The sequence below is a fragment of the Emys orbicularis genome, chromosome 3 (genome assembly GCF_028017835.1).
Source record: "Emys orbicularis isolate rEmyOrb1 chromosome 3, rEmyOrb1.hap1, whole genome shotgun sequence".
Taxonomy (NCBI): domain Eukaryota; kingdom Metazoa; phylum Chordata; order Testudines; family Emydidae; genus Emys; species Emys orbicularis.
The window spans coordinates 206,270,992-206,297,807 of record NC_088685.1 but is presented as its reverse complement, the minus strand read 5'-3'; the positions used below and the strand labels follow the sequence as shown (position 1 = coordinate 206,297,807).

The following is a 26,816-nucleotide window of genomic DNA, read 5'->3' as shown; positions in this document are numbered from 1 at the left end:
AAAAGTAAAGTTTATACCAATGTAACTTTCATATATAGACAGAGCTACCCTATTTCAAGCTATCCGAACTATGGAGAAAGGCCAAGCTATGCAATTTCATTTTCTTTTTCCCCAACAGTCCATTGTGGATGACTTTAGTATACTGAATGAAAATAAGATTCATATTGCTCTTGAACACTGATCTGCTAGAGCCATTGCTGCTTTTTAACAGTTAATGGAACTAATGATTAGGAACAAATAGCTAGGAACAGTTTAGTCAGTTGCATTAAACTAGTCCCTCTTAAGCTGCTTGCTGACTTTTGTTTGGCAAGTACCTTTATGTAAAAGTGTCCTTTTTTGATGTTTAATTTTTATGGATAGTATTGTGGAGCTCTACTTCTAGTGAGTGCATCTAGGTTGCATACTTGTCCAAATACCTTTCTAAAGGGATAACAGAGTTTCAATTCTATCAGTCAACAGATCTGACAACTATTTCCCCCTTTTCTTCCTGTCAAACTATTTAAGACATTAAATATTAACTTTGGTCTAGTGTGGATGGACTTCTGAATGAAATTTGCCTGGATAACATCAGTTAGTGAGATAAATTTGTTTAAATGATTTGCTGTGTATTTTTGTATTGTTATTCATGGGCAGCAGTTTTCTGAAAATTCCAAAAATAGTGACCATTGCCAAGCTCAGACTGAACTTACCTTTAAAGATCTCCACAATATCCATTTGGGGCTAGATTTCAGCATAATCTAAGGGGATGTTGGACCTGATTCATAGCCCATTAAAGTCAATCAGGTCCTTTGTCACATGACACCTGTTACTACTAATGAGAGTCAAATGGCTGTTTCCCTATGCTGTAATGTGCTCTTTGACGTTTATTACATGCAGTAGGTTTACAGATCTCTCTTGGCATAGCGTCAGGTAGATCATCTAAATTCCTTTTGGCAGTATGACAAGTAAAGGAATGTTTCCTCTTTGTCTGATACATTCCCTCAGCAACATCTTGGTCTATTTCAGTTGGTTATTGGAATATATATTTTTGCTATGTATGCTATTTGACAGTGTGTGTGTTGGTGTAGCTATAAATCTGTATCTGTGTATATGTTCTTACACTGAATTACCCTGGGGTATATAAGTATATAGAAGGTGTATATTTGCTAATTAGTGATAGTCAAACTCACAGTAAGGTATCATTCTAGCTTTTTTCATAATCTTCCTTAATGTAACTGTGGCAGAGCTCTGACCTTGTCCCCGGGGGTCGTGCGCTTCTAGGTGGTATATGCTAGCCTCAGTGGCTCTTGGTGACCCTCCACGTAGCCCTTCTCTCTCTAGGGCCAGGGTTACAGTCTACTGAGCCCTTTTCATCATAAGCCAGCAAGGAGGTTGGTGAGAGAATTCCCACAGTCTCTGTTGTCCCTAGGGCTTGTTTTAGAACAGTTTAGCCTCCTGTCCTGACAGGGGCCTGACTTCCCCTCCCAGGAGGTGTTCCTGTAGTGGTGGGTTGGGGGGAACCCGGACCCGCCCTCTATTCCGGGTTCCAGCCCAGGGACCCTAATGGTAGCAGCTGTTGGCAGCCAACCTTTCACTGCCAGAGTTGCTACATTTCCCTGGGCCACTTTCCCACAGCTCTCCTGCTTCTTCCTTCTTCACCCTTACCTTAGGGCTCCCTTATCAATAACTTGAGGGTGTCTTCATTAGACCAGCCCTTCAGCTGCACTTCCTCTCCTCTGCCAGACTGGAGTGAGCCCTTTTTATAGGATCAGTGGGGCCTTAATTAGAGTCAGGTGGTCACATTAGCTTAATGGCCTCACCTGACTCTTTGCAGGTTAATTGGAGTCAGGTGTTCTCATTAGCCTGGAGCAGCCCCTGCTCTGGTCAGTCAGGGAACAGAAAACTGTTAATCCAGTGGCCAGTATATCTGCCTTCTGCTATTCTGCTGTACCCAACTGGCCTGGGTCTATCACATAACACAAAGATTTTGCCTCAGATAAGAGAGAAAACATTCACACTTTTTCTTTTCTCCCCATTCCTGGACACCCTTGTTCATCTCTGCTTTTTATCTCTCCTTCCTTTTAACAGAACATTGTGAGATGAACCAATGAGAGCAGCCCACCACATAATTCTTTTTCTTCTTTAAAAGTAAGCTGTTGGATGAAGGTACTGCTTTCAATAGGGTTTTGCCATCAGTTAGCCCTTCTTATTTAAATAATTCTAAAGAGAGATTTTAGACCTTTTTATTTAATTTAAGAAAAACAACCCATGCTCCAGGCCGTTTTAAACAAATGCAGCCACAAGTATGTTTTATAAAGCTTCAGCTACACCATCACTTGGAAGGTGGGAGGGAATTAAAGAATTTGCCATGAAAGTCAAGTTTTGTAGATATGGGGGGGGGGGAGGGGAATCTCCATTCGGTTTAAATTAAGGATCTGCCCCATGGTGTCGCTCCCAGGAATTGAAAGCTTGCAGTCATATGAGAGCTGTGGCTTAATTTGTAACACTGATGTGCCATTATATTAAAATTCAGTATATTTGAGGCCCTTCGTTGTTAATATTTTACCAGCTGTATTCCGCCCAAAAATTCCTGGGTTTTTGAAAAAGCCAGTATTCAGGTTTTACCGATTTTTCATCCAAATTTTGTCTATTTCCGGACCTGGAAATTTGTTGCAAGGAAAGCAGATGGAGCTGTGCTAAAGGGCTGGGGTCAGCAGGGGGCTCTGTCTAGCAGGGAGGTCAGTACCATGGGGTACAGCCCTCCACACCCATCCTGATCCCAGGCCTTTGGCATGGCTCCATTTGCTTCCTCTGCATAGTCGGGGAACAAGATGGGCAGAGAAGATGGATCCTGGAAGCCGAGACTTGCCCAACCGCTGCAGGGAGCGGAAAGCTTCCTCAACTGCTCAACACCATGACTACTGGGCATCTCTCCTTCCTCCTGCCTACTGCTCTTCGGTTTTGGTTTTTACTGATTTTTCTCCCATTTTAAAATTATTAATAAAAGCCAAAAAAACAAACAAACAAAAAATACATGAAATAATATATAGATAGATATTATATATTAGTTATTTTATACTTTCTACTAAAGTCCTGAGTATTTGCAAAATATTATTTCTAATTCTAGTGAAAACATTGTTCCATAGGCAGATGGCATTCCAGCTTATCTGCCTGTTTTTTGTTTTTTTTTTAACTTTGTGGTTTCCAGTAACATGGGTAGTGTAACAACACAGAAAAGGAACTTTCCAACCTGCAATATAAGCTCTTGATTGGAAGAATGCTTCATTGATCCACTTAGCCACTTTACTGCCCACAGAGAGTTTGGTTTAGGGTACAGTCTTTACACAGCAGGCTGCTATTATTAAGTTGCATTTTTTTTCTCCTTGATAGGAATTGTTTCCCCAAAAACATGGCCCCAAAAATACTTTGCTGAATACCTTGCTTTATTAAAATTCCATGAAATATATTTATGCTCTGAAAGGTCATTGCAAAAAAAATTACTATGTTTGGGTTACATATTTATTGTTTCTTACTGACTTCATATCCAATCTGCTAGTTTGACAAATAAAATTATATTTTTCTAACTTGCAGCCCTGCAAACTCAACTTTGGATCTGAACATTAAACTGGGTCCATTCACTCTTGCATGTCAGCAAGCCCTAAAGTTTCTATCCTCCAAAACACCCCCATTGTCTTTAAATGCATAACTCCATATCCTAAAAATCTGTCTTGGTTACACTTGTGCAATCCCATTGTCTTCAAATTGAACCCTCAGTTAGATCTGTGCAATAGGGGTCTAATGGCAGAATTTGTCTCTGCACTCAAAATTTAGTTAACAATTTTGTTGATGTTGTGAGATTTTTAATATGTCCTAGGTCTCACTTTCACTCACTCATAGCTGAGATGGATCTACAGTGATAACAGTAGTAAAGGCAGTAGAAAACTTAATTTTCACTACAGCAAGCAGAAAGAAATGTGAACATCATTATTTGTTAAATAAGGTGTTATTTTCAGTCACCTTTTAAGTGTAAAGCGGCAGTTTAAAGTATATAGGTGCTTCAGCTATTAGGCCTCTTCTAGTATATGCCAAACAAATGATCAAACTGATTATATATGCACAAAAGGTGTGTGTTTGGCAGAGGGGGTTCAGATACATGGATTTCTGGGGACTTTTTTTTCCAGTTAATTCCAATTAAATTAATGGGCCAATGTTTTCTTGTGATAATGGACCATACAGAATAGTTGGACCGAACAGAATAGTTGGACCGTACAGAATAGTTGGACCATACAGAATAGTTGTTCTGATGGGGTCCTTAGATTTTAGTGGGAATGGATGTACGCAGTTGAAAATCAGAAGTTTCATTTTTTTCCAGAGCTAATTATTAATGTTTACACTATAAATAAAATAAAACAGGAGGAAGCGTCTGGCATGTTAACCTCACAATAGACAGTCTGGTTTGTGTTTCTTTTATGCTTTCACTTCGTCTTTAAAATATAACTTCTCCAGATAGTCATTGCACTTCACTGAAAGTGGCCAGTAATTTTGTATAAGCATTTAAGTTCACAGCCCCAGTTGGAATTCCTTATTTGGCTGTAGGATTCTTCACAGAGGTTTTCCCCTCTTCCATTCCTATCTTTGCACCATTAAATGAATGCAATTTAAAGGCAAGATTATCTTTAGGTCACAGTGAAATTTAAAACATGAGGGAAAAAGTGCATTTAGTGTAGTTGGAATTGGAAATAAACACATAAAGAAATGTATATGGCCATGCTGATAGTTATAAATTAAGTGTCAAGGTCTCAAATCTGGGAAAGCATCATCAGAATTTATAAAGTTCTATTTAAGCAGTCCATTCTCCTCACTTTAAACATCTGTTACTGGTTATTGTTTGAGTGACCACCATGTACATTATACAAAAAGGAACGTGTTTTTTGTAAGATCTCTGCTAATGTGGCAGATAAAATCCCAATGTTTGATAGCAATGCCAAAGGGCAAAGAGGTGCCGAGCAATAGTCCTCATCTTTACCATAGCTTTCCTTCCTGGAAAAACAGGCTTTGACAGTGGGAAAACTACGAAAGTGATAAGGAGAGGTGGAAAGATGCTTGGGAACTGAGACTGATGTAGACCAGAGCTGTATTTCATCAAGCAGGAACAAAAAGCCTTCTCTTAAATTAATGCACCAATAACTATTTGTTCACTGATTAGAAATAAAAATAGAAATTCTAGTTTATATAATCTTGTTGTGGTAATAAATTAAAAGGATTGGTGAGTTAAGAAACAACATTGCTTTTGTTGGCACATGACACAAACTGGATCTGGTTTTTGCAGTTCGATTTCCCTGACAACCCATTTTTGATCTGTTTTTTAAAAAACAATCTCATTTCTTATTGACTGTCTTCAAATACTGTGTGTTCTGCTCAGAATAAATGTTTTTAAACTGATGCACTATAAGGATGAATAACAATTTCCTGAGGGGATAGAGTCTGAACTGTTGGAAATTGTCCACACCTTTGAGGTATGTCTACACAGCATTTTGGAGTGAGCAGGAGCAAGCCTCAGCTTCGTCTCAGAAGCCCACACCTCTCCCCTACAATGCTATGTACACATACCCTGACTCTTTTCTGACACTGCTGGATTTGTTGTTGTTTTGAAGGTTTTTGGTTTTTTTGTGGCGGGGTAGAGGGTGACACTTGTTGCATATAAAACATTTAAATGTCTTTCTTTCCCATTACATACCTGAGGCGGTGAGGATCAATTGCAGAAAATTAGCAGCAATGAGAACACATAGGACTAAGAGTGAATTACTTAAATACTGCTTGCTAGAGATGAATGAAACAATTCAGATGCCCTTTTTGTGTTCTTTCTCTGATCTATGCTGTCTGCTTGTACAAAGGAGGAAAACGTGCTTCATGCACTGACAGACTCTCTGCATATTAAGGGCCTGTCTACATTGAAGAAATATTTCAACAGGTTAAGCTAAATCAATTTAAAGCTGCTTACAACCATACAGTGAAATCCTGCCCCATTGAAGTCACTGGGAGTTTTGGCATTGATTTCAATGGGGCCAGGATTTAATCCATAGTGTAGACCCAGTTTTAGGTGGATTATCCTATGAAATGATAGGGTCTAAATTAGCTGTTACCACTCAAGAAAGAGATTTTGGAGTCATTGTGGATAGTTCTCTGAAAACATCCACTCAGTGTGCAGGGGCAGTGAAAAAAGTGAACAGAATGTTGGGAATCATTAGGAAAGGGATAGTAAATAAGACAGAAAATATATTGCCTCAATATAAATCCATGGTACGCCCACATCTTGGATACTGTGTGCAGATGTGGTCAGCCCATCTCAGAAAAGATAGATTGGAATTGGAAAAGGTTCAGAAAAGGGCAACAAAAATGATTACGGGTATGGAACGGTTTCCGTTTGAGGAGAGATTAATAAAGACCGGGACTTTTCAGCTTGGAAAAGAGACGACTAAGGGGGGATATGATTGAGGTCTATAAAATCATGACAGGTGTAGAGAAAATAAATAAGAAAGTGTTATTTACTTCTTCTCATAACACAAGAAATAGGGGTCAGCAAATGAAATTAATAGGCAACAGATTTAAAACAAACAGAAGGAAGTATTTTTTCACACAACATACAGTCAACCTGTGGAACTCCTTGCCAGAGGATGTTGTGAAGGCCAAGGCTATAACAAGGTTCAAAAAAGAACTAGATAATTTCATGGAGGATAGGTCCATCATTGGCTATTAGCCAGGATGGGCAGGATGGTGTCCCCAGCCTCTGTTTTTCAGAAGCTGGGAATGAGCGACGGGATGGATCACTTGATGATTACCTGTTCTGTTCATTCCCTCTGGGGCACCTGGCATTGACTACTGTTGGAAGACAGGATACTGGGCTAGATCGACCTTTGGTCTGATCTAGTATGGCCGTTCTTATATTCTTATGATTACAAATTGGATACGATACAAAAATCTACATATTCTGTAATTTATTTTTATCACACATGGTGGATCTAACTGATTTAATAAGACTGCACTTCTGTAGCATCCTTCATCTGAGTCTCTTAAAACAGTCAGTAAACACCAATTTTAGCCGCACAACATCCCAGGTAGGGAATGAACAAATACATTAACTGAGGTGAACAAATACGTTAACTGAGGTGATGAGAAGGTTTGCCCAAGGTCACACAGAAAATCAGTAGCAGAGCCAAGAACAGAATTTCAGAGACCTGGCTCATTCACTTGCTCTGCTGGACAGCACATGATTTCTTAAAAATCTTGCTTTTGAAAAAGTGCTACAGGATAGCAGTCCATGTGAACAAAGCTGGTGGCACTGAATCTTCCTGTTGCAGGTGAGTGGAACAAGTTCCTAAAAGCAGTAATAGCAATAACAGAGTCAGATGTTTAATGCCAGAGGATAAAAATCTTGTTCACCAATCTCAGCTCAGTCACATAAATCAAGAGTAAAAATCTAAGTATTCTGGGAAAATCTTTGGTTAAAGAAATATTGAAAAGAATAAACAACCTGATACCGTGGTCTTGGACCCAAAGAAGACATCACCTGGGATACAGAATTGGGTGATGAGGTGGATTTTGGTGGTACTGGTAGAAAAGACTTCGTCATGTCACTGGAGGGAAACAGGAGGTGGGGTATCTGAGACATGCGGACTATTCTGGAATCCTGTATTGATGGGATTTTGTAGGAGAGCAAGAAGATGTACAACTATTAAGGACTGAAGGGTGGGAGGCAGAAATATAGTGAGTGGTGCATAAAAATCTAAGCCTGAATAAAACTAGACACACACATCTCAGTGCTTTTATTAATTTATTAAAAATGACAGTGCATTAAATAACAAATTCATTTGCACCTCTGGATTCAAAGCAGCTGGTCAGATCTGTCAAATACTATTTCTCTTGGGTGAATGAAAGAGTTCAAGTAGGCTTCCAAGATTGTGTATGAGCATGATGATCTTACCATGTTGGGGCATGTGTACAGCAAGTACTAGGATATGTGCCCAAACTGCCTCAATTTTTCCAAAAGTTAGCATAGAAAAGCTGCAGAACTGAAGACACGCAAATTAACTTTGAAAATAAATTAACTTTTAGATTTTGTGATGTTCTTAGCTACACCAGTAAAATAACAAATGATTTTTTTTTTAAAATATGTTTTTAAAGTATCCATTAGTGTCTTTGAAATAAGTGCAATAACAGCCAAATTTTAGGATATGTGTTTAATATATAAAATATAATCATGAAACAGATTTTACAGCTCTGCAGATTACTTTCATGTGAATCCAGTTCTGGCCACTTTAAAATTGACGCTGTTTATCATTTTAAATCAATTTAATGTTTTTCAGGCATTTCATGGTAGTTTTCTTGATTACTGCCCGTTACCCCAGCCACTTGACTTTTACAAACATAATTGTGGGAAATGTTTTCCAATTAGTAACTCAATACACTGGAAAATTAAAAAGTTGGCTTTAAAGATTTAAACTTTCAACACAGGTTTGATAATGTTTTTTTTTTTTCAAATAATCAGCTGATATTTTAGGTGCTTCTAGGCTATCTTTTTATTTACCAAAATCAATTTCCCTTTTCTCTTAAAACAAAATCCTTTTTTTTTAAATCTCTAGAATATAGAGGAATTTGCTCATTAACAAATCAGTCTCTCAGTTTTCTTTCTATTCCTATATTTGATTTCTCTGAATTCATGAGAGCAAGTTTCCTCCATTGCTCTTGATTGAAGGTGAAGATGAACAACATGAAAGACATGTTCTATATATACACTTTATACATATTGTATTCTAAAACCAAAAATTGATATAAAAGCAGGGTTACTTTTTATTCATGGTTTTTCATTTCTTAACCCAGTTACATGTGAATAAAGATGCCTATCGTGCTTAGTAGCATATCAAGCAATTAAAGAAGTTGACAGACGCAACTATAGATTAGCCATTGCCAGTGTAAAATACTGTGGGATTTTTCCTTTTCTATCACCTTAATATTTATTTTCCTATACAAAAATTAATAACACTTAGTATATATGTGGTTTTTCATCTTCAAAAGGGTTTACAGGCTTTGTTAACTAAGTAGTTCACATAATACCTCTGTGAGGAAGCCTGCTGGGTAAATATTAGCTCTATTTTAGAAACTGAAACCTGGAAAAATTCAGGCCAGGTTTTGCAAAAATGTTCACTAGATTTTGAGGTGACCCAATTTTTGAGTGCCCAGCTTGAGAAACACAGGGTCTGATTTCTATGTAATCAGCATGTTGCAACTCCACTCAAAGTCAGTGGCACCTCTGAATGTTGAACATTGTTGAAAATCAATCCCTAGGTGTATCGTTTCTGTAATATGCAAATTTTGAAAGAAAACCACATATTTTGTTCTCTCATAATTTTCTGAAAACTTTCTGGGCTGAAAGAGAAATTTTAAAAAATTAAAACAGTTCGTCCATTATTAAAATGGAAAGCAGGGCCGGCTCCAGGCACCAGCCCACCAAGCTTGTGCTTGGGGCGGCACCTGGAGGGGGGCGGCGCGGCGCTCCGGCCGCCGGGGAGAGCGGGGCCACAGCCGGGCTCGCCGCCCTCCCCGCGGCACTCTCGCCGCCCTCCCCCGGCCGCGGGGGGAGAGCGGAGCCCCCGCCGGGTCTCGCCGCCCTCCCCCCAGGGCTCCGGCCGCCCCCCCCCCCCCCCCGCGGGGGGTGGGGGGGGCGGCCGGAGGCTTTTTTGCCTGGGGCGGCAAAAAAGCCAGAGCCGGCCCTGATGGAAAGTAAAAAAAAAAATCTTTTTGGTGCTTAGAAAACATAACAAACCAACCCCCCAAAAACAAAAGCAAACAAAAAACCCCAGTAGAACCAAAAAACTGTAAACTTGGCATGATCATAGTGTTTGAGGAGGAAAGTTAACTGAGACAAGTATATAAAACAAAACTAGTATTTTTTAAAGTTATAAGGGTTTAAAGTTACAAGTCTGTGCATGTGTAATCAATGTATCTTTAATCTGCTAAATTATTTTGGCATAAGGATTTCACATCTGCAGATACTTTATACTGGAACATGGACTGCATGTGGTGTTTCTTTTTTCATAAAGAATTGCCTTCTGCGGTAGGTAACTTCATAAGACAAGGGGAAGGAAGTGTGTTCTAGGGCAGGTGGGGCATTTCTCACGGTCTAGTAGAGGAGTCAAAGTCTTCCTGAACTAGCTGCATGTCTGGGGACATGGAGCAGTTTGTTGCCTGTGATTCTTTCCCTCCCGTTATACTGGTGGGGCAGAAGAATAATCTAGCCCAATTCCCTGCAGCTGCTGTAAAATGTGTCCAGGACATATAAGCCCGTGTGCATTACTTGTTTCAGAACTCCTTTTCCTCCTCATTTGAGGGACTGATTCATTACTTTACCTTACTTTTTGCTTTATCTCATCTTCACCTTAAAAGACCTTTGAAAGTAACTTTCCCATGATACCAAGATGTAAGATCTATTTCCTTTGTCATAACATACATCAAAAGAGATGGTAGCTTTCTACCTAATTTTTAAATGGCATTTTTATTGCAGTTAAGCAATTTTGTAGTGACTCTAATTAATCTGATATATTATAGAATATACCTCGTATATCCACATGGTTTTTGTGTGTGTGTGTGTGCGTGCGTGCGTATAAAATAAAAAAGGTGGTGTATTATTAGTAGGCAGTTAGTAAAACACCTTGGGTGTGCTTTGCCTTTTACCTTTAGTTACCTAGGAAATGTACTAGTAACATATTAATGCGTACCCCGGAAATCTTGGCTTTTTATTTTTAAACTTTGACTAATTAATATTAAAATGCAATTTGGAAAGTGTTTTATGCAAATCTATAAATATTATTTCATGACTACAAATATAAGAGAATGGTATTGAAAAGGCTTAAAAGTATCTTTAACTACTATTTATGTCTTCATAAAATTATTTTACGTTTTTGTTTCCTGGCCCCTTTTTTCCTCTCAGCTACCTTTTCAACAACTTTCTCTGGCCCAAAGACCACTTTTAATGCTAATTTTGTCATTTAAAAATTGCTAGGGACTTCAATGAACAATTTTATTCTTGTGTGTGAAGCCCTGATTCTGACTCTGGTGTCCTGGTAGAGAAAGAAATGTAGAGTTGTTCATGTTTAAACAATAAATAAATTAGGAGGTCAGTTTAGTTTTAATAATAGAAAGTTAGTGGGCTTCACACACATCTTTTGAAATGTCCTCTGGGTTGATGGAAGAAGTGAAAATTGTTAAGGCTCTCAGTTCTACATATCTGTGTATAATGACATCCATTTCCATACTATCTGAGACCCTCTCAAACGCTAATTAACTTATCCTTGCACAGCCCTTTTTAGTAGGCATTACTGTTACCTTTGTTTTACAGATGGGGACTGAAGCACAGAGATTAAGTGACAGATTCACACAGGAAGTCTGTGCCAGAACAGGGAATTGAACTCAGCTCTCCTGAGTCCCCTCCATCCATCCCTCATCAGTTCAGTTTCTTAAGATGAAAAGTTTATTGCAGATGGTCTGGAGTGGATGCAGGAGAAGGGTCACTTACAGCCTTTGGATGCCTTTTTCATTAAGAAAAGAGCTTATGCCCATTACGTTAAGCATTGAGCTTGAGAACATGGTAAATGACCATATTTCAACTACTGGTAAATAAAAAACCCCAAAACATTGATTTCGTCTTTGTTGTAAATGTATTAATCACCCAGGGTCTAGAAGTTGTGATTGAACATATTCCCAAGAGAAATCCTTCCATTTTTTTCTAACAGAGTCATATAAGAAATACCTTTTTCTTGTTTACAGCAAAAGTAAAATAAAATACATCAGGGAATAGTTTTAGGGCGTTTTATTCATGCCTGTATTCGCCCTTTACTTGTCTGTCCATTCTTTTTGTTATTAAGCCCATTCATGAGAATAAAAACAAACCACAGTGAATATGAGTTGCTCATGCCCTCATTTGTGGCCTGTCATCAGTGGCTTCACAGATTGTCAGAACGTTAACTGCAGCACTTGAGAAGGAAAGGGTGCATGCAACTTTTTGTGAGCTCAGGATATCTGTCCCCGATCTGACACAAATGTGATCTTGCAGTTTTTGTTTATGTGGATCCATTTTGACACAGGCAGAGACATGGTAAATCCCTTTACAATGTTGAAATTGAACTGATATTTGGAGCCTTTGCCCTGAGGAACAACTTGTGTTTTGCAATTGCTTGTGCTCCTGGCCTGATGGCTTCTTTCCATTTGTAGGCTACAAAATTGCCTCCTACAGAATTGCATTGGTTGGCAACTGAAATAAACTTGTTCTCTCTACTGCATTTTATGCCACTTTTTCAAGAGTATACCTCACAGGGTGGTTCTTGGAAGACCAGTTCTAAATTTTACATATAGTAGGGATTGTAAGAAGCAAATTGAAAATAAAAATAGTGGAGTGAGGAGCTTTATATAGAAACATTATTTCATTGTATTGTGTCGTATGGAAATAGTTGATTTTTTGAGCCTGTCAAGTTGCATGGAGCATTTTAATAATTGCATGCATTAACAGCGGTGTGTGTCAACACTAAGTTTGAATTTCTCAGTCATGAGATTCTGCTGCTCCATCAGACTTGGAACTTCTAGGTTTCTCCATCCTTTCTAAGTATCAGAGGCATGTAAGAAGTTCTTCATTTTCTCTTTCCTGCTCTCCCCCAATCCCTAGTGCTCTCTGCCTGTCAGCACCCTCTACAGGTGTGCCTGATGATCTGCTGCTCTGATGTTTCTCCTCAATTTTTTGCTTCTGTGCTCACAGACAGAGATTTTCTCTGCAGTCTGTTCTGAGAATTTGTGTGGCCCTGTTCTCCCTCTCCCTCCACCCTAGTTTCTGTCTAGCAAGGAGAAAGTCTTAGAGGGATCACTTTGAGGAAGGCTTCATACTCCTGTAATTTACTGATAAATCCCCAGATGCTTGTCCCTTCCCCCCTTGATCCCATCGAAGCACCAAGTATGGGACTCTCATCCCTTTTGGAGCGTTTGGTGCAAGAGCTATACACACCACTGCCAAAAAAGCGAATCATTCTCTTCTGAGGATTCCCCTAGACATAACTTGTCTTCACCCCAATCCTGTGCTTATGAAGTGGAATTATTCTCCTGCCGTGAGCACTTTGAATCAGATGATTCAGGTTGCCTGTATCCTACTGAAATTTTGGAAGTTATGGTTGAATAGATCAACTCCCTTTCAAGATTGCCAAATCAGCAATCCAGTCTCCCCCTACCCAGGATGTGGTGATGATGACTCACATGACTATATGTATCTCCTTCTCCATTTTGAACCTCCTGTGACATCACCAGATTCTCTGCCAAGACTCTTCTCTGCAACGCATTTTGGCTCAAAGGAATAATTTGGCTCTAGTCTCTAGATCCAGACACTGCTTCCAGAGGCAACCTGGTTCAGGCATTCAAGCACCTTTTGAAAGGATAAAGTTCCTTAGTGAGTCCCTTTTAGGGTTGCCAACTTTCTACTTGCACAAAACTGAACACCTTTGGCCCGCTCCTCCTCTGAGGCCCCGTCCATGCCCTGCCCCTTCTCAGAGGCCTGGTCCCCCCGCTCACTCCATCCCCTCCTTCCTCTGTCGCTCGCTCTCCCCACCCTCACTCATTCGCTCATTTTCACTGGGCTGGCTCAGGGGGCTGGGGTGCGGGAGGTGGTGTGGGCTCCGGCTGGGGATGTGGGCTTCGGGGTGGGACCAGAAATGAGTTCAGAGTGCAGGAGGGGGCTCCAGGCTGAGGCAGTGGGTTGGGATGCAAGAGGGGGTGAGGGTTCTGGCTAGGGGTGTGGGCTCTGGGGTGGGGACAGGGATGAGGAATTTGGGGTTCAGGAGGGGGCTCCAGGCTGGGGGGTGGAGCCGAGGGGTTGGGAGGGGGCTCCTGGCTGAGGCAGGGGGGTTGGCTCTGGGCTGGAGGTGCAGGTTCTGGGGTAAGGCCAGAAATGAGGGGTTCAGGGTGTGGGAGGGGACTCCAGGCTGAGGCAGGGGGTTGGGGTGTGAGGGGGTGAGGGCTCCGGCTAGGGGTGCATGCTCTGGGGTGGGACTGGGGATGAGGGGTTTGGAGTGTAGGAGGGTGCTCTGGGCTGGGATTGAGGGGTTCGGAGGGCAGAAGGAGGATCAGGGCTGTGTGGGCCACGGGGTTGGGGTCCTGGAGGGGGATGGACAGGGGTGCAGGCTGCGGGAGGCACTTACCTCAAGCAGCTCCCAGAAGCTGCGGCATGTCCCCCCTCCGGCTCCTACGTGGAGGCAGGCCAGGCGGCTCTGCGTGCTGCCCCATCTGCAGGCGCCACCCCTGCAGCTCCCCTTGGCCGCGGTTCCCAGCCAATGGGAGCTGCGGGGGTAGCGCTTGGGGCAGGAGCAGCGTGCGGAGCTCCCTGGTTGCCCCTACACGTAGGAGCCTGAGGGGGGACATGCTGGCTGCTTCCCAGGAGGCGCAGAGGCTAGCAGGGAGCCTGCCAGCCCCACTGCCTGGTGCAGCGCCGCCAACCAGACAGTCAACAGCCCAGTCAGCAGTGCTGACTGGAGCCGCCAGGATCCCTTTTCGACCGGGTGTTTGAAAACCAGACACCTGGTCACCCTAGTCCCTTTACAAAAAGCCAACAAAACTAAACAAACAAATAAAATCTCTTACATCCTCAGACTTGAATATGATGATGATCATCCATCCATCACTGAGATGCTCCAGGAAGCTTCGGGGAACTTTGCTTTGACTTCGAAAAGTCTCGTTTGATCCACCAGGGCCAGGAAATTCTAGCAGCAGCCAGAAAGCTACCCCAAATGCAGGTTAAAGACAGTGAAGCTCTGCAGGCCCAAATCCTCCTTCCACTGGAGGAAAGCTCAAGAGTTTCTTTTTGGCTTTATGATGCTTTTAGTGCAAACTGAGCATATACCTTTGTTGCCCTACTGCTGATTATACATTGTGACATACCTAACCATTACCAGCTTTTTGACCACCTGTGATATCATCAAGAGGTGATCATCAGGATCTAGTTCTTTGCTCCATACTTCTGACATCAGAGAGTGGAATAAAACTGTAGCTAGCATTGTCTAGCCCTGGGAAATTGTACATTAAAAAGAAGCTACACCCACTTGCTGAGCACAGCAGTCTGAAAACTCACATGTTGAGAAGCACTGCTCACCACATCTGAATTGTGAAATGTATTTCAAAATGGTTTTAATTAAAATTTGTAAGTTGATCATGTTGTTGAAGTCAGCAGGCATCTTCTTGAGAAATGAAATCATTTGTGACGACAGCAGTACAAAAAAGCTAATCTGTTTCCATTCTTCTCTGATTTTGTTTTAACCAAAGATTACAGTGAATTGTTTTGCTGATCGTACCCCACAAAAAATTAGGGCTCTAAGGAATTGGCTGCCAGTGAATGACTGGTGGTGATAAAGCACTTTTGGACTGGCAAAACTGAATGTAAAATCACCATTCCTCTCCCTCCATTCTCAAGATTATTTTCCTTGATCTTGCCTTTCTTTTCAGGCTACTCGTAAATGATGAATGTGCAAAGACAGGAACTAGAGTGTGTGCACCAGAAACAGGTTATGTGCATATTTGAATTTAGAAATAAACTTTACCGGTCTATTTTAATTCGTCTTCTGATTTTTGGAGTGTTGGATTTAATAGTCTTGCTTGTTTGCCAGGCTGTGCAGAGTCACTCATCTGAGTTTAGCCCTGGCCAACGTTTTAGGAGGCTGTAGGCAAGCGACATTGCTTGACTGACAAATTCAGACCATATCCTGGTGGTTTCTATTCTGATTCTGTTAAAAAAACATTTTTATGTCCCCTCAAAGGAATCCATAACATGATCAATGTATTTTTGCAAGCTGCCTGAGCCCAGAAATTTTGTTATGAATTAATTAAATTCTGTTGCTGGACCATGACACACTGGCAATACCCTGAGATAACTTTAAGCCCTTTGCTTAATAATTAAGTGATGAATGTTAATATATAAACAAAATGTTTCAGGCTGGGGAAAGTAAAGTTATATTGAAGTTCCTAAAATTAAGGCAGGATAAAAATTTGATTGCTAGCTATTTAGATATAACAAATGTCTAAAATGTCTTTGCTGGTAGTTTTGAAATGCCAATTTTAACTGTATTTTTCAATATGGTGTACAGTTTTAAGTGTTATCAGATTTTTAGATTACAGTATTGCCAATCCCAACCCTTGAAAAATCATGGGTCAGGCTCCCCAAAGTTATGAGACTGGCTTAAAAATCTTTTTTTTTTTTTTATTATGTGTTCTTTTTATTTATCTTTGATTTTTGAACATTTAGGGTTCACATTTTAAAGCTTTCCTCTGCAACCATGAGGGCTACAAACTTACTTTTTTCCTGGAAAAAAGTTGAGATTCTCATGAAATCACATATTTATTTGGGCATAAGCTTTCATGGGCTAAAACCCACTTCATCAGATGCATGGCGTGAAAAATACAGTAGCAGTATATATATATCACAGCACATGAAAAGATGGGAGTTGCCTTACCAACTGGAGGGTCAGTGCTAACGAGGCCAATTCAATTAAGTTGGAAGTGGCCTATTCTCAACAGTTGAAAAGAAGGGGTGAATATCAAGAGAGGGAAATTACTTCTGTAGTGCTAACGAGGCCAATGCAATCAAGGTGGACGTTGCCCATTTTGTGATGTATATACTGCTTACTCTATTTTTCACTCCATGCATCTGATGAAGTGGGTTTTAGCCACGAAAGCTTATGCCCAAATAAATTAGTTAGTCTCTAAGGTGCCACAAGGACTCCTCGTTGTTTTTGCTGATACAGACTAACATGGCTACCACTCTGAAACCTGTCATTGTGAAATCACATGACTCCAGGAGGTTGGACTTTAAAGACCAAATATTGTGAGACTTGTAATGAAAACATTAGAGTTAGCAACACTGATGTTGTGCTGAGCAATGTAATTCCCAGGGTTTTTTCTTTAATGTCTTTGGATTGGAGTTTAGTCTGTACAGAGAGCTGTTTTCTCTACTGCTGCAGTGGCAGCAGCTATGTTGAGATGCCTTTCTGACAGATGCGTAGTGTAGATGCAAGGTATAAAGAAGCCTGCACAAGAGCCATTCCTTCCATCACAGGGCAGGGTCTAACTGTTTGAAGAATTAGCATTAGTGAGACCCAGCAGGCCCACTGCTCACATAGCATCTTGTACACCTCTACCTTGATATAACGCTGTCCTCGGGAGCCAAAAAATCTTACCGCGTTATAGGTGAAACGGTGTTATATCAAACTTGCTTTGATCCGCCGGAGTGTGCAGCCCCGCCTCTCCCCGCCCCTCCCCCCGAGCACTGCTTTACCGCGTTATATCAGAATTTGTGTTATATCGGGTCGCGTTATATCGAAGTAGAGGTGTATCTTGGTGATCCCTTTCTGCCTTGTGTCCTTTTATGTGTAACTTTAGCGCCCAAACAAAAACCATTTAAAAAATAAAATCTGACCTCAGGCTTATGTCTTTCAGGACTAAATATTTATATTTTCTATATTCAGTACAAAATGGCTTAAGGTAACATTTAGCATGTACTAATCATTTAAAGATTCATCATAACTAATACCTTCAGTATGCCAGGTGTTTGATTGTGTGGAGTGTAATGGCTTTATATTACCTATATTGTTATGTACTGTCTGTAACTTTGAAGTTTGCCAGTCAAATCAAAAGTTTGCTGGGACTAAATAATGATTCACTAGAGGTTTTTAGAGGTACTTTGTCATCAGTTTAAAAACTTGGAGAGGTTTGGTATTGCAGCCATCTGTTAATTCTTGGATCTCTGGAGGAAAGAGAAGGCCGCCTTTTGAAAAATAGATCAAAGCATTCTGTTCTTTCAGTGAGTGATACCTATACGTAACTTAGAAGCTTTGCAAACTGATTACACAATGCCTGTCTCATCTGGCAGAGTTTTGTATTCTACTTACTGGTACAATGTTGATCATACATTATTTTGTAATTGCAGGTAAGCCGTTGTTGACTGCTTCTGGTCAGTAATTACTTCTGCAAAAGTATTAATCTGAAATGTGAAGTAACGGGAGAAATGTCTGATTTACTTAATATGGCATTGCAATTGGTAAAAATCACTATAATGAAATCATGGTACATTTCTGCTCAACATATTTAGCACTCAGCGTAAGAGACGCTCAAGTAGTGTACTTTCTGTAATACCTTGAACATTAGGTCTAGATGTGCCTTTCAGTCTCAGAGATCAAAAAAGTGCTTTATTTTATAATTTATCTATTTTGCTGTTACTAGGAATAATTGTTCCCACAACTGAAATGCTAGAGTTGAATATGCAGATGTTTAGCAGTGAAAATCAACACCCTGTAATATTTAGGGACAGGAAGTGAAGCATAGAATATCCATTTGAAACTACAGGGGAAATTTAAGTGGCAGAATGTAAATATCCAGGGATTTGTCTAGGACTCCAGGAATAATATTTCCTACTTTTGTGAAAAATTCCTGAGTATTGTAATGACCATGTGCAGTAGGTCTTTTATAAACAATGTTGCTTGGATATCATCGAGTTGGACACCTTAGAAATGCCTGAGACAGTGAGGCAGTCAGACCACAGTACCTCCTAACACCATGGGTCATTACTGTCTCATAGGGCAGACTATTACATACTGAACTGGCATCTTCACATTTTGCAACAAGTTATGTTTCTTATAGTCGCCTAGCCAAATATCGCTTTGATGTCACCCTGCGCAGCATTCAGGATCTGACAAGATAACCACTCAAGGATTGCTTTGCCCATGCACCCTATTCTGCGCCAGCTGATGTAGGAGGGGTGGCAGTCTCCTCATTTTATCTCTGCTATTCATAAGGCAGTTTATAAAAAAAAAAGGCACAGAAACGTTGGTAGTCCGTTTCCTACTCTTCCTACAAGAGTCTGATGATACAGTCATCTGTGGCCAGGACTGTGACTGTCTAGATTAAGGGTCTGGAACCCCTACTCCATGAACGGAGGCACTTTACAGGAAAAAGGATTTGCCATTCTTCAGTGGCAACTGCTAGCAGTGAAAACTGCAAGGCACAGTTTAAATTGTCGAAAGAGGCTTGTACTTCTTTACAGATTCTCCCAGGAAAAATGCAAAGAATATAAATGTGTCCTGATGGCCTGGATGCAGCCAGACATTGGGTATGGGTGTCCTAAGGTGTTGATGGTAGGATGATGAGGACAAGTGTTCCATACATCGAAACTGCACATAAGCATGGCTGCCTTCATCTGGCTTTCATAATGAGTAACAGGAGAGACTTCCGAACTTGCCATAAGATGAAGTGAATGACTTTGGGGAAAAAAGTAGAGGCTAGTCTGACAAAAGCTAAGAAGAGAGAAGGTATCCCTGTGATCTGTGGTTCAGTTCTCTTGCTCCAATAAAGGGCAAGGGAAATAGAGCTGTGAAGAAGCCAGTCTTGGTAGATATTTCTGTTGGAGGGGAATTAAGGGCTTTCTACCCCAGTAGCCTGTGGATACCTCTCACACATGAGCAGTGAACATTATCTAATGCTGCTACTGAATTTGCTTTTTAATAAACTTTCCAAATTATTCCTCTCAAGAATGAAGTCAAGTTCAAATGTATTAGGAAGAGATGCTGCAGCCATTCCCATCCCACTTGGTAAAGAGTGCCAAAACAGAAAGAGCACACTTTACCAGTTGCGTTTATAGCTGACTTGCACCATAAGAACAGCATAAAGCAGCCAAACTGCAGTGCTGAATTTGGCCCTTAACTTGTTGACTTATTGGGTTAGAGAGCTGTTTTAGTGAGACTGATGCTATATGAAAGTCTTCTAAGTCCTAATGTTTTTGCACTTGAAAGGCTCCACTATACTCCTGCCTTATTTGCCTGGCACACAGTGGAGCCCAGCAGTGCCAGTTGGGCCAAGTTATCTACCAGTGAAGATTCTTGGTTCATATGTCCAGTCTCCCTCACATCCCGTCTCATTCCAGCCGCTAGAATTCTTGCATATAAATTAATTATAAAGAAAGGATGGTGACTGGTTGAACCTCTGATATCACAATGGCCCCACTTAAGAGTTATCTGAGTTGTTGAGATGACCCTGGCTGTAGCCTTTATAATCCTAACGATTAGATACAGTCATTAATAACACTGCTCTACAGCCAAAATGCTTCTGAAATAAATGTAGTCAAACTTTACTAATTCTGGGTCACTGAGAACGAAAATGATGCTTAAAATTGTTGATTGGCTCTAGTTTTCAAGATATGCTATTGGGTCAGTATATACGACCCTTGACTTGGGAATGGCGGAGGATAAGTGAGTTATAAAGGGAAGGGATCTCAATTTAAACCAGAAATGACTAAAATACATCTTTGACTGGATCTATGAATAAATCTATGACTGGGTTTGGACAGTACTTGCTTTTTAGGCAAAACAATGAATGATGCAATCGGAAGCTGGTATTGCGTCATACATGATATGAATTACATCATGTTATTCCTAGAAGTCATGGATGATGCAATCATAACAAAGCTTACATCACTCTGCTGAACAAATTGCCCTATATCAGCTCTAGAAATCATATAGTGTCGTGCTCTCTTATTTGTCAGTGTTTGATTTTGCAAAGGGACACATTTCTGTTTAGCCAAAGTGAGCAGAGATGCCTCGTACTTGTGTGAACAGTGCAGATAACTTCTGCTATGTTTGTGGTGAAGTGACTTTTGCATCACAAAAGCGCAGTATAACCATTATGGTTAAGAAAGCCTATCACCTTTATTTTGGCTGCAAAATTGGAGATCAGGACAAGAGGTGGGCCCCACACATATGCTGCAACACTTGTGCAACAAATCTTCGCCAGTGGTTGAACAGGAAAAGGAAATCTATGCCTTTTGCAGTGCCAATGATTTGGAGAGAGCCAACAGATCATACCAGCAATTGTTACTTCTGCATGGTGCCTCCAGTTGGGAAAGGTGTGTCAAAGAAGAAAAAGTGGACTGTGCATTATCCAAACATTCCATCAGCTATACGCCCAGTACCCCACGGAGAAGGACTGCTGGTTCCTGATGCACCAGAATCATTCTCACTTGAGTCAGCCGAGGAAGAGGAAGAGGATGAAACTTCTGGTCCTGAACCATCAATGTCACAGGACCCACATTTTCTCCCATCCTCCTCCTCTGAACCACACCTCATAACACAAGGTGAACTGAATGACCTTGTCAGGGATTTGGAACTACCCAAGAGTAAGGCAGAGCTGTTGGGCTCCAGACTACAGCAGTGGAATCTCCTGGCAGGTGATGTTAGGGTTTCCATGTTCCGTGACCGTCAAAAGGATCTTGTCCCATTCTTCTTCATGGAAGGTGATCTTGTAGCCTGCAACAACATCGATGGTGTGATGGCAGCCCTCAACATCGTTCACGATCCAGATGAGTGGAGACTGTTCATTGATTCATCGAAGACGAGTCTTAAAGCTGTTTTACTGCATAATGGCAATGTTTTGCCATCAAGTCCAGTTGGTCATGCAGTCCATATGAAGGAAACCTATGACAACATGAAACAACTTTGGAGGTGCATAAACTATGACCAACATCAGTGGCAGCTTTGTGGCGATTTGAAGGTTGTTGCTCTCTTGCTTGGTCTGCAGACTGGATACACAAAGTACTGCTGTTTTCTCTGCAAATGGGATAGTCGTGCAAGAGATTCCCACTACATCAAGAAAGATTGGCCACTCCGACAGTCACTGGAGCCTGGGAGGAAAAGTGTTCAGCATCCACCACTTGTTGAATCAAGGAAGATTTTGTTACCACTCTTACACATCAAGCTGGGTCTGATGAAGAACTTTGTCAAGGCCATTGACAAAACACAAGCAGCTTTCAAGTACCTCCGTGGAAAATTTCCAAGGTTAAGTGAAGCTAAGATAAAGGAAGGTGTCTTTGTTGGTCCTCAGATTCGTGAACTTCTTCGAGATGATGCATTTGACCATGCACTGCGTGGCAAGGAAAAGACGGCCTGGAAAGCCTTCCAGTTAGTGGCAATAAATTTTCTCGGAAACAACAAGGCAGACAATTACAGGTTGTTGGTGGAAAACCTCCTCAAGGCATACAAAAGCCTTGGTTGCAACATGTCACTAAAGATACATTTTTTGAACTCTGATCTAGATTTTTTTCCACCGAACTGCGGAGCAGTGAGCGACGAGCACAGCGAGCGATTTCACCGGGACATTGCAACAATGGAGAAACGCTATCAGGGCAAATGGAGCCCATCAATGCTTGCAGACTATTGCTGGACAGTGACAAGAGATGCTCCATTTAATGAATACAAGAGACAAGCCAAGAAGCGCCGAGTAGACACTGAATAGGACTAAACTATGTACCGAATAGTTTTTTGCCTTTTGTTTCATAATAAATTTTATTTATATAACCCTTTTGCTGATTTTTAAAGTGTTACATAAACAGGACAGGTGAATTATTATCATGTAAAGCAACCATAAACACATGAAAAGACCTAGGTTTACAATTTATGATTAAAACTCTACTATCTACACAATATACATAGACATAAAATGTAAAAACTTAAATATCTTAGAAACAGTAGCCAATCAGTTGTTTTAATTGTCATATTTGAATTCAGCACATCAAAATACATAATAAATAGCACATTTTATCTCTGAAGCAGACGACTTCTCAAAAATTGTAGACCAGTGTAATATAACGTAATTTCTTCAAACAGAGGCCAGATAAAAGATTCCGATTAATGTTAAATATATGGAAAGTTCGAAGAGTGTATTTTTCTGTTATTAAGATAATGTACGATAAACAGAAGATTGATACAGTTGCTAATTTTTTTTAAGGGACTCATTTGAAAATTTATTTTAACCTCTAAAATAATTGTAACATCTCAGAAAATTATTTCAATAGAGTAAGTGCTGCAAATTTGGGGAGGATATGTTGTCTTTTTCGTAGATAAAGTGAAGATTTAACACCTTAGTTATGTGCAAAAGACAACTCAGCCTTAAATGTGGATCTGTGACTAGCACATCCCCAAGAATCTGAGTGCTTATGCTTGGTACATCTAACAAGTAGCAATATCTGTTATTTGATATGTTATAATAAGCAAAATAATATTGTTTCTAGCACTGTTTCCCATTATAAATATGTGGAATGCCTGTTAAAACTGGAAATTCCATACCTAAAAATGAAATGTTTCTTTAAAAAGCTTAAAAAACTCTCAGACTTTAATTGTGGCTACTGCACCTCTGACTATGATCACTTGACGGTTTATTTCCTTGTCTGCTGGATGTGTGCCTCACAACAACAACTACTTAACTTTTCTTTCTTTCCTTTTTTTTTTTTCCAGTGTGGGAACTTTGCTGTCCTAGTGGATTTTCATATTATGCCTCAAGGCTCCAGTAGAGACTCCAGCTGGTTTTCAGATCATGAGAAGGAGGTACAACAAAATCACTTCTACTTCAAAAGCATGTAGCTGCAGGGAAAAAGTTGGATTGCATTGAACTGTTCAGATTTTCTTCTCAGTACTGTGATGTATTCAGTATTGTGAGTTATACCCTAACCCTGAACAACTCCTTTGGGACTACGAGGCCTGTGATGTGTGTTATCTCCCCTCAGGTCACTAAGTGACTGCTTTTAAATATTAAACTTTTTTGTGTTTGCTATTCTGACTTGGATATTTTTTAGATTTATGAACATAATGTAAACACATACTTATAGTGTGTATGTGTGATTATCTTAAGCTAAGAAAATGATTAATAAAATGAAGATTATGTAAGATGGATACTGTCCTTTTCTACAGTTCCTATCAAATGTCTTTTTATTAATTGTTTATTTTTTCTTGCTCTCAGAAATACGAGTGTTGCACCAAGAGTATAACAAGTGCAAGGAAATGTTGTCTTGGTATGCAGGCTATAGTGTCAGCAGATCTTTTATCTCCTGTAGAATGAAAATCGAACCTTATTCTTCAAAGGTCCATTAGAATTCCAAACAGGAACTAGGTTTAGGACCATAGATGAAATGTTACAAAATTACTGTAATATGCATCAGTGACCAAGGACATGAAGTTTGTACCTTTCATGAGATATTTTTCCTGTGATTTCTATTGGGATCTAGTAACAATTTACTGGATGATTTTTTTTCTCCATTACAGGCTATTGTGGGAACTTGAGTCTCCTATTAAAATGAATGTGAGACATGTAAATTGCCTCAAGTGCCAGTCCTTTTCCGCAAGTCTCTGTTACGGTACTTTTCAGCAGACCGCTTTCCTAATAATGGCATAATTGACTTGTCATCACAGAACATCCCAATACTTCTCACAAAATATTTTGCTTCAGTAGTGTAAAATCGAAAGGCGTAATAATTTGTTATTCTGGGGTGGTGGGGAGCAGAATATTTAGCAGTATGATTCAACTGATCTGTGCCTTATAAACCGGAGAGAAGTTTATAGGAAAAGTCTTTCTTTAAAATTTGCTTCTAAGTAAAAGAATCTTCATTAAAGCTTCTGTTTGTAACTGATTTTACTGTCCCAGTTTATCTGACTTCCCAGTGTTTTAAAAAAGTATTTTGCGTGACTGCCAAAATATAAGATATGAATTTCAGGAAATTGGATTTAATAATGAGGCACAACAGGGTGTTTGATACTTGTCTGTGACCTCACACTTTGAGTAAAGCACAAGGGTTGAGTGTCTTCACCAGCTGAGAAATGTGATTATAATAGCTCAACAACATATGCCTTAAAAGCCTTATTGAGATTTTGTGTTGATATAATAAGGTGGGAAGGGAAACGATTAATAAGAAACCATAGTCAAAATCATACCCCATGTAGAAAAACTTGGTGCAGGGCCTGGGAGCTTTTCAGTTTTCAACTGACACAGTTTTCTACTAATCACTTTGTGGCTTGCCTCCTGGCCTTTTCCAGACTCTGCAGAGCCACGAAGGGGGAAGACCCCATTGTATTAATTTAGATCGGTGGTCTCCAACCTTTTTAGGCACAAGATCACTTTTTGAATTTAAGTGCAACCCAGGATCTACCCCGCCTCTTCCCTGAGGCCCCGCCCCTTTCCTGAGGCTCCACCCCACTCACTCCATCCCCCCCCCCTCCATCGCTGGCTCTCCCCCACTCTCACTTTCACTGGTCTGGGGCAGAGGGTTGGGGTTCGGGAGGGCATGCAGGCTCTGGGCTGGGGCTGAGGGGTTTGGAGTGCGGGAGGGGGCTCTGAGTTGATCCTGGGGCAGGGGGTTGGGGTGCAGGAGGGGGTGAGGGGTGCTGGCTCTGGGAGGGGGCTCAGGGTTGGGGGTTGAAGTGCGGGCTCGTGCCCGGGGGCACTTACCTCGGGCGGCTCCTGGGCGGCAGCGCAGCGGGCTAAGGCAGGCTCCCTGCCTACCCCGGCCCCACTCAGGCACATCGGCATCTCCTCCCCATCACGAGCCAAGCCACCCCCCCACCCTGCCAGCCAGGAGTGCACCACATGGCCATGCCGCTCCCGGAAGGGGCCAACGCGCCCCTGCGGCCCCTGTGGGGGGACACGTGGCTCTGCATGCTTCCCAAGTTTTGGTTCAATAATTTCCAGTCCCACACTCTTCTTGTTTACCAGGCATGATCTTTATACGGTTCTGGTGTTAAATCAGTAGGCATTTTTGTTTGGACTAATTCAGGGAGGTTTTTTTGTCTTCCTTTTACCTTTTCCTATCAACATTTATTGTTTATAGGTTATTGTGACATCTTATGAACTTTCACTCACTTTTAACAGTTGTGCTCCATTAGAGTAAATTTGTAGGCCCAGTTATCACAACGGCTCCTCTGTGCTCAAGGGTCTCTGTAGAACTATGAGATGTGCAGGCTACTCCCTGCCCCAGAGCAACCCAAGTCTCTCAGGAACCTTGATTCCATTGGTTCTCTGATTGCCCCGGGGCCAAAATCCAATGAGCTGCTGACAGTTTGGTGTGGGACACTCTGGAAGGCTATTACATAGGGAATTATGTATGAGTTTGCAGGGGAATGATACTGTGTTCCTGGCCCTTTCCTTTTGTAGCTGCTCAGCTCTTCCCCCATTGGCACCGTACTGCATTGGTAGAAGGAGGAGAGAGACTGGTTGCTCCATTATCTACTTCTCTGACTGAGTCAGTGGAGAGCAGGATAGGAGCTCTAGTGTCTGTGCCTGGGCTGAGGGGAACCTCTAGTAAAAGACACTGTGACGGGTTGGATCACATAAACCCCCTTGGGAACTGCCACCTGATGTGCCAAGACTACTTCTGCCCCTGCTTTCCTGCCCTGGCAGCTTAGGACTCCAGCACCCTGTCTTGTTGAGCCAGACACGCCAGTCTACTCCAACACAGACCCAGGCTCTGAACCACGTGCCCCAAAGCTGCAGACTTAACCTGAAAGCAGTTTACAGAAGTGTTCCTGTCTTTAACACTCAGATACCCAACTCCCAATGGGGTTTAAACCCCAAATAAATCCGTTTTACCCTGTATAAAGCTCATAAATTGTTCGCCCTCTATAACACTGATAGAGAGATATGCACAGCTGTTTGCTCCCCCCCCCCCCCCAGGTATTAATACATACTCTGGGTTAATTAGTAAGTAAAAAGTGATTTTATTAAATACAGAAAGTAGGATTTAAGTGGTTCCAAGTAGTAACAGACAGAACAAAGTGAATTACCAAGTAAAATAAAATAAAACACGCAAATCTAAGTCTAATACAATAATAAAACTGAATATAGATAAGATCTCACCCTCAGAGATGTTTCAATAAGTTTCTTTCACAGACTGGACACCTTCCTAGTCTGGGCACAGTCCTTTCCCCGGTACAGCCCTTGTTCCAGCTCAGGTG

The 26,816-nt window shown here is 41.1% G+C and overlaps 1 protein-coding gene across 2 annotated transcripts in view; it reads left to right on the top strand.

The window, feature by feature from the left end:
• SLX4IP (SLX4 interacting protein) overlaps window positions 1-26,816 on the top strand; it is a 124,951-nt gene that overhangs the window by 41,390 nt on the left and 56,745 nt on the right. Inside the window, exons 1-2 of one of the 2 annotated variants that reach the window (XM_065401709.1) lie at window positions 11,420-11,620; window positions 23,331-23,420. In XM_065401709.1, coding sequence (XP_065257781.1) covers window positions 11,495-11,620; window positions 23,331-23,420 — 216 coding nt within the window. In that variant the 5' untranslated portion in view covers window positions 11,420-11,494. Of the gene's footprint in view, window positions 1-11,419; window positions 11,621-23,330; window positions 23,421-26,816 lie in introns of those variants that run through there. The other variant, XM_065401711.1, reaches the window with a different exon arrangement.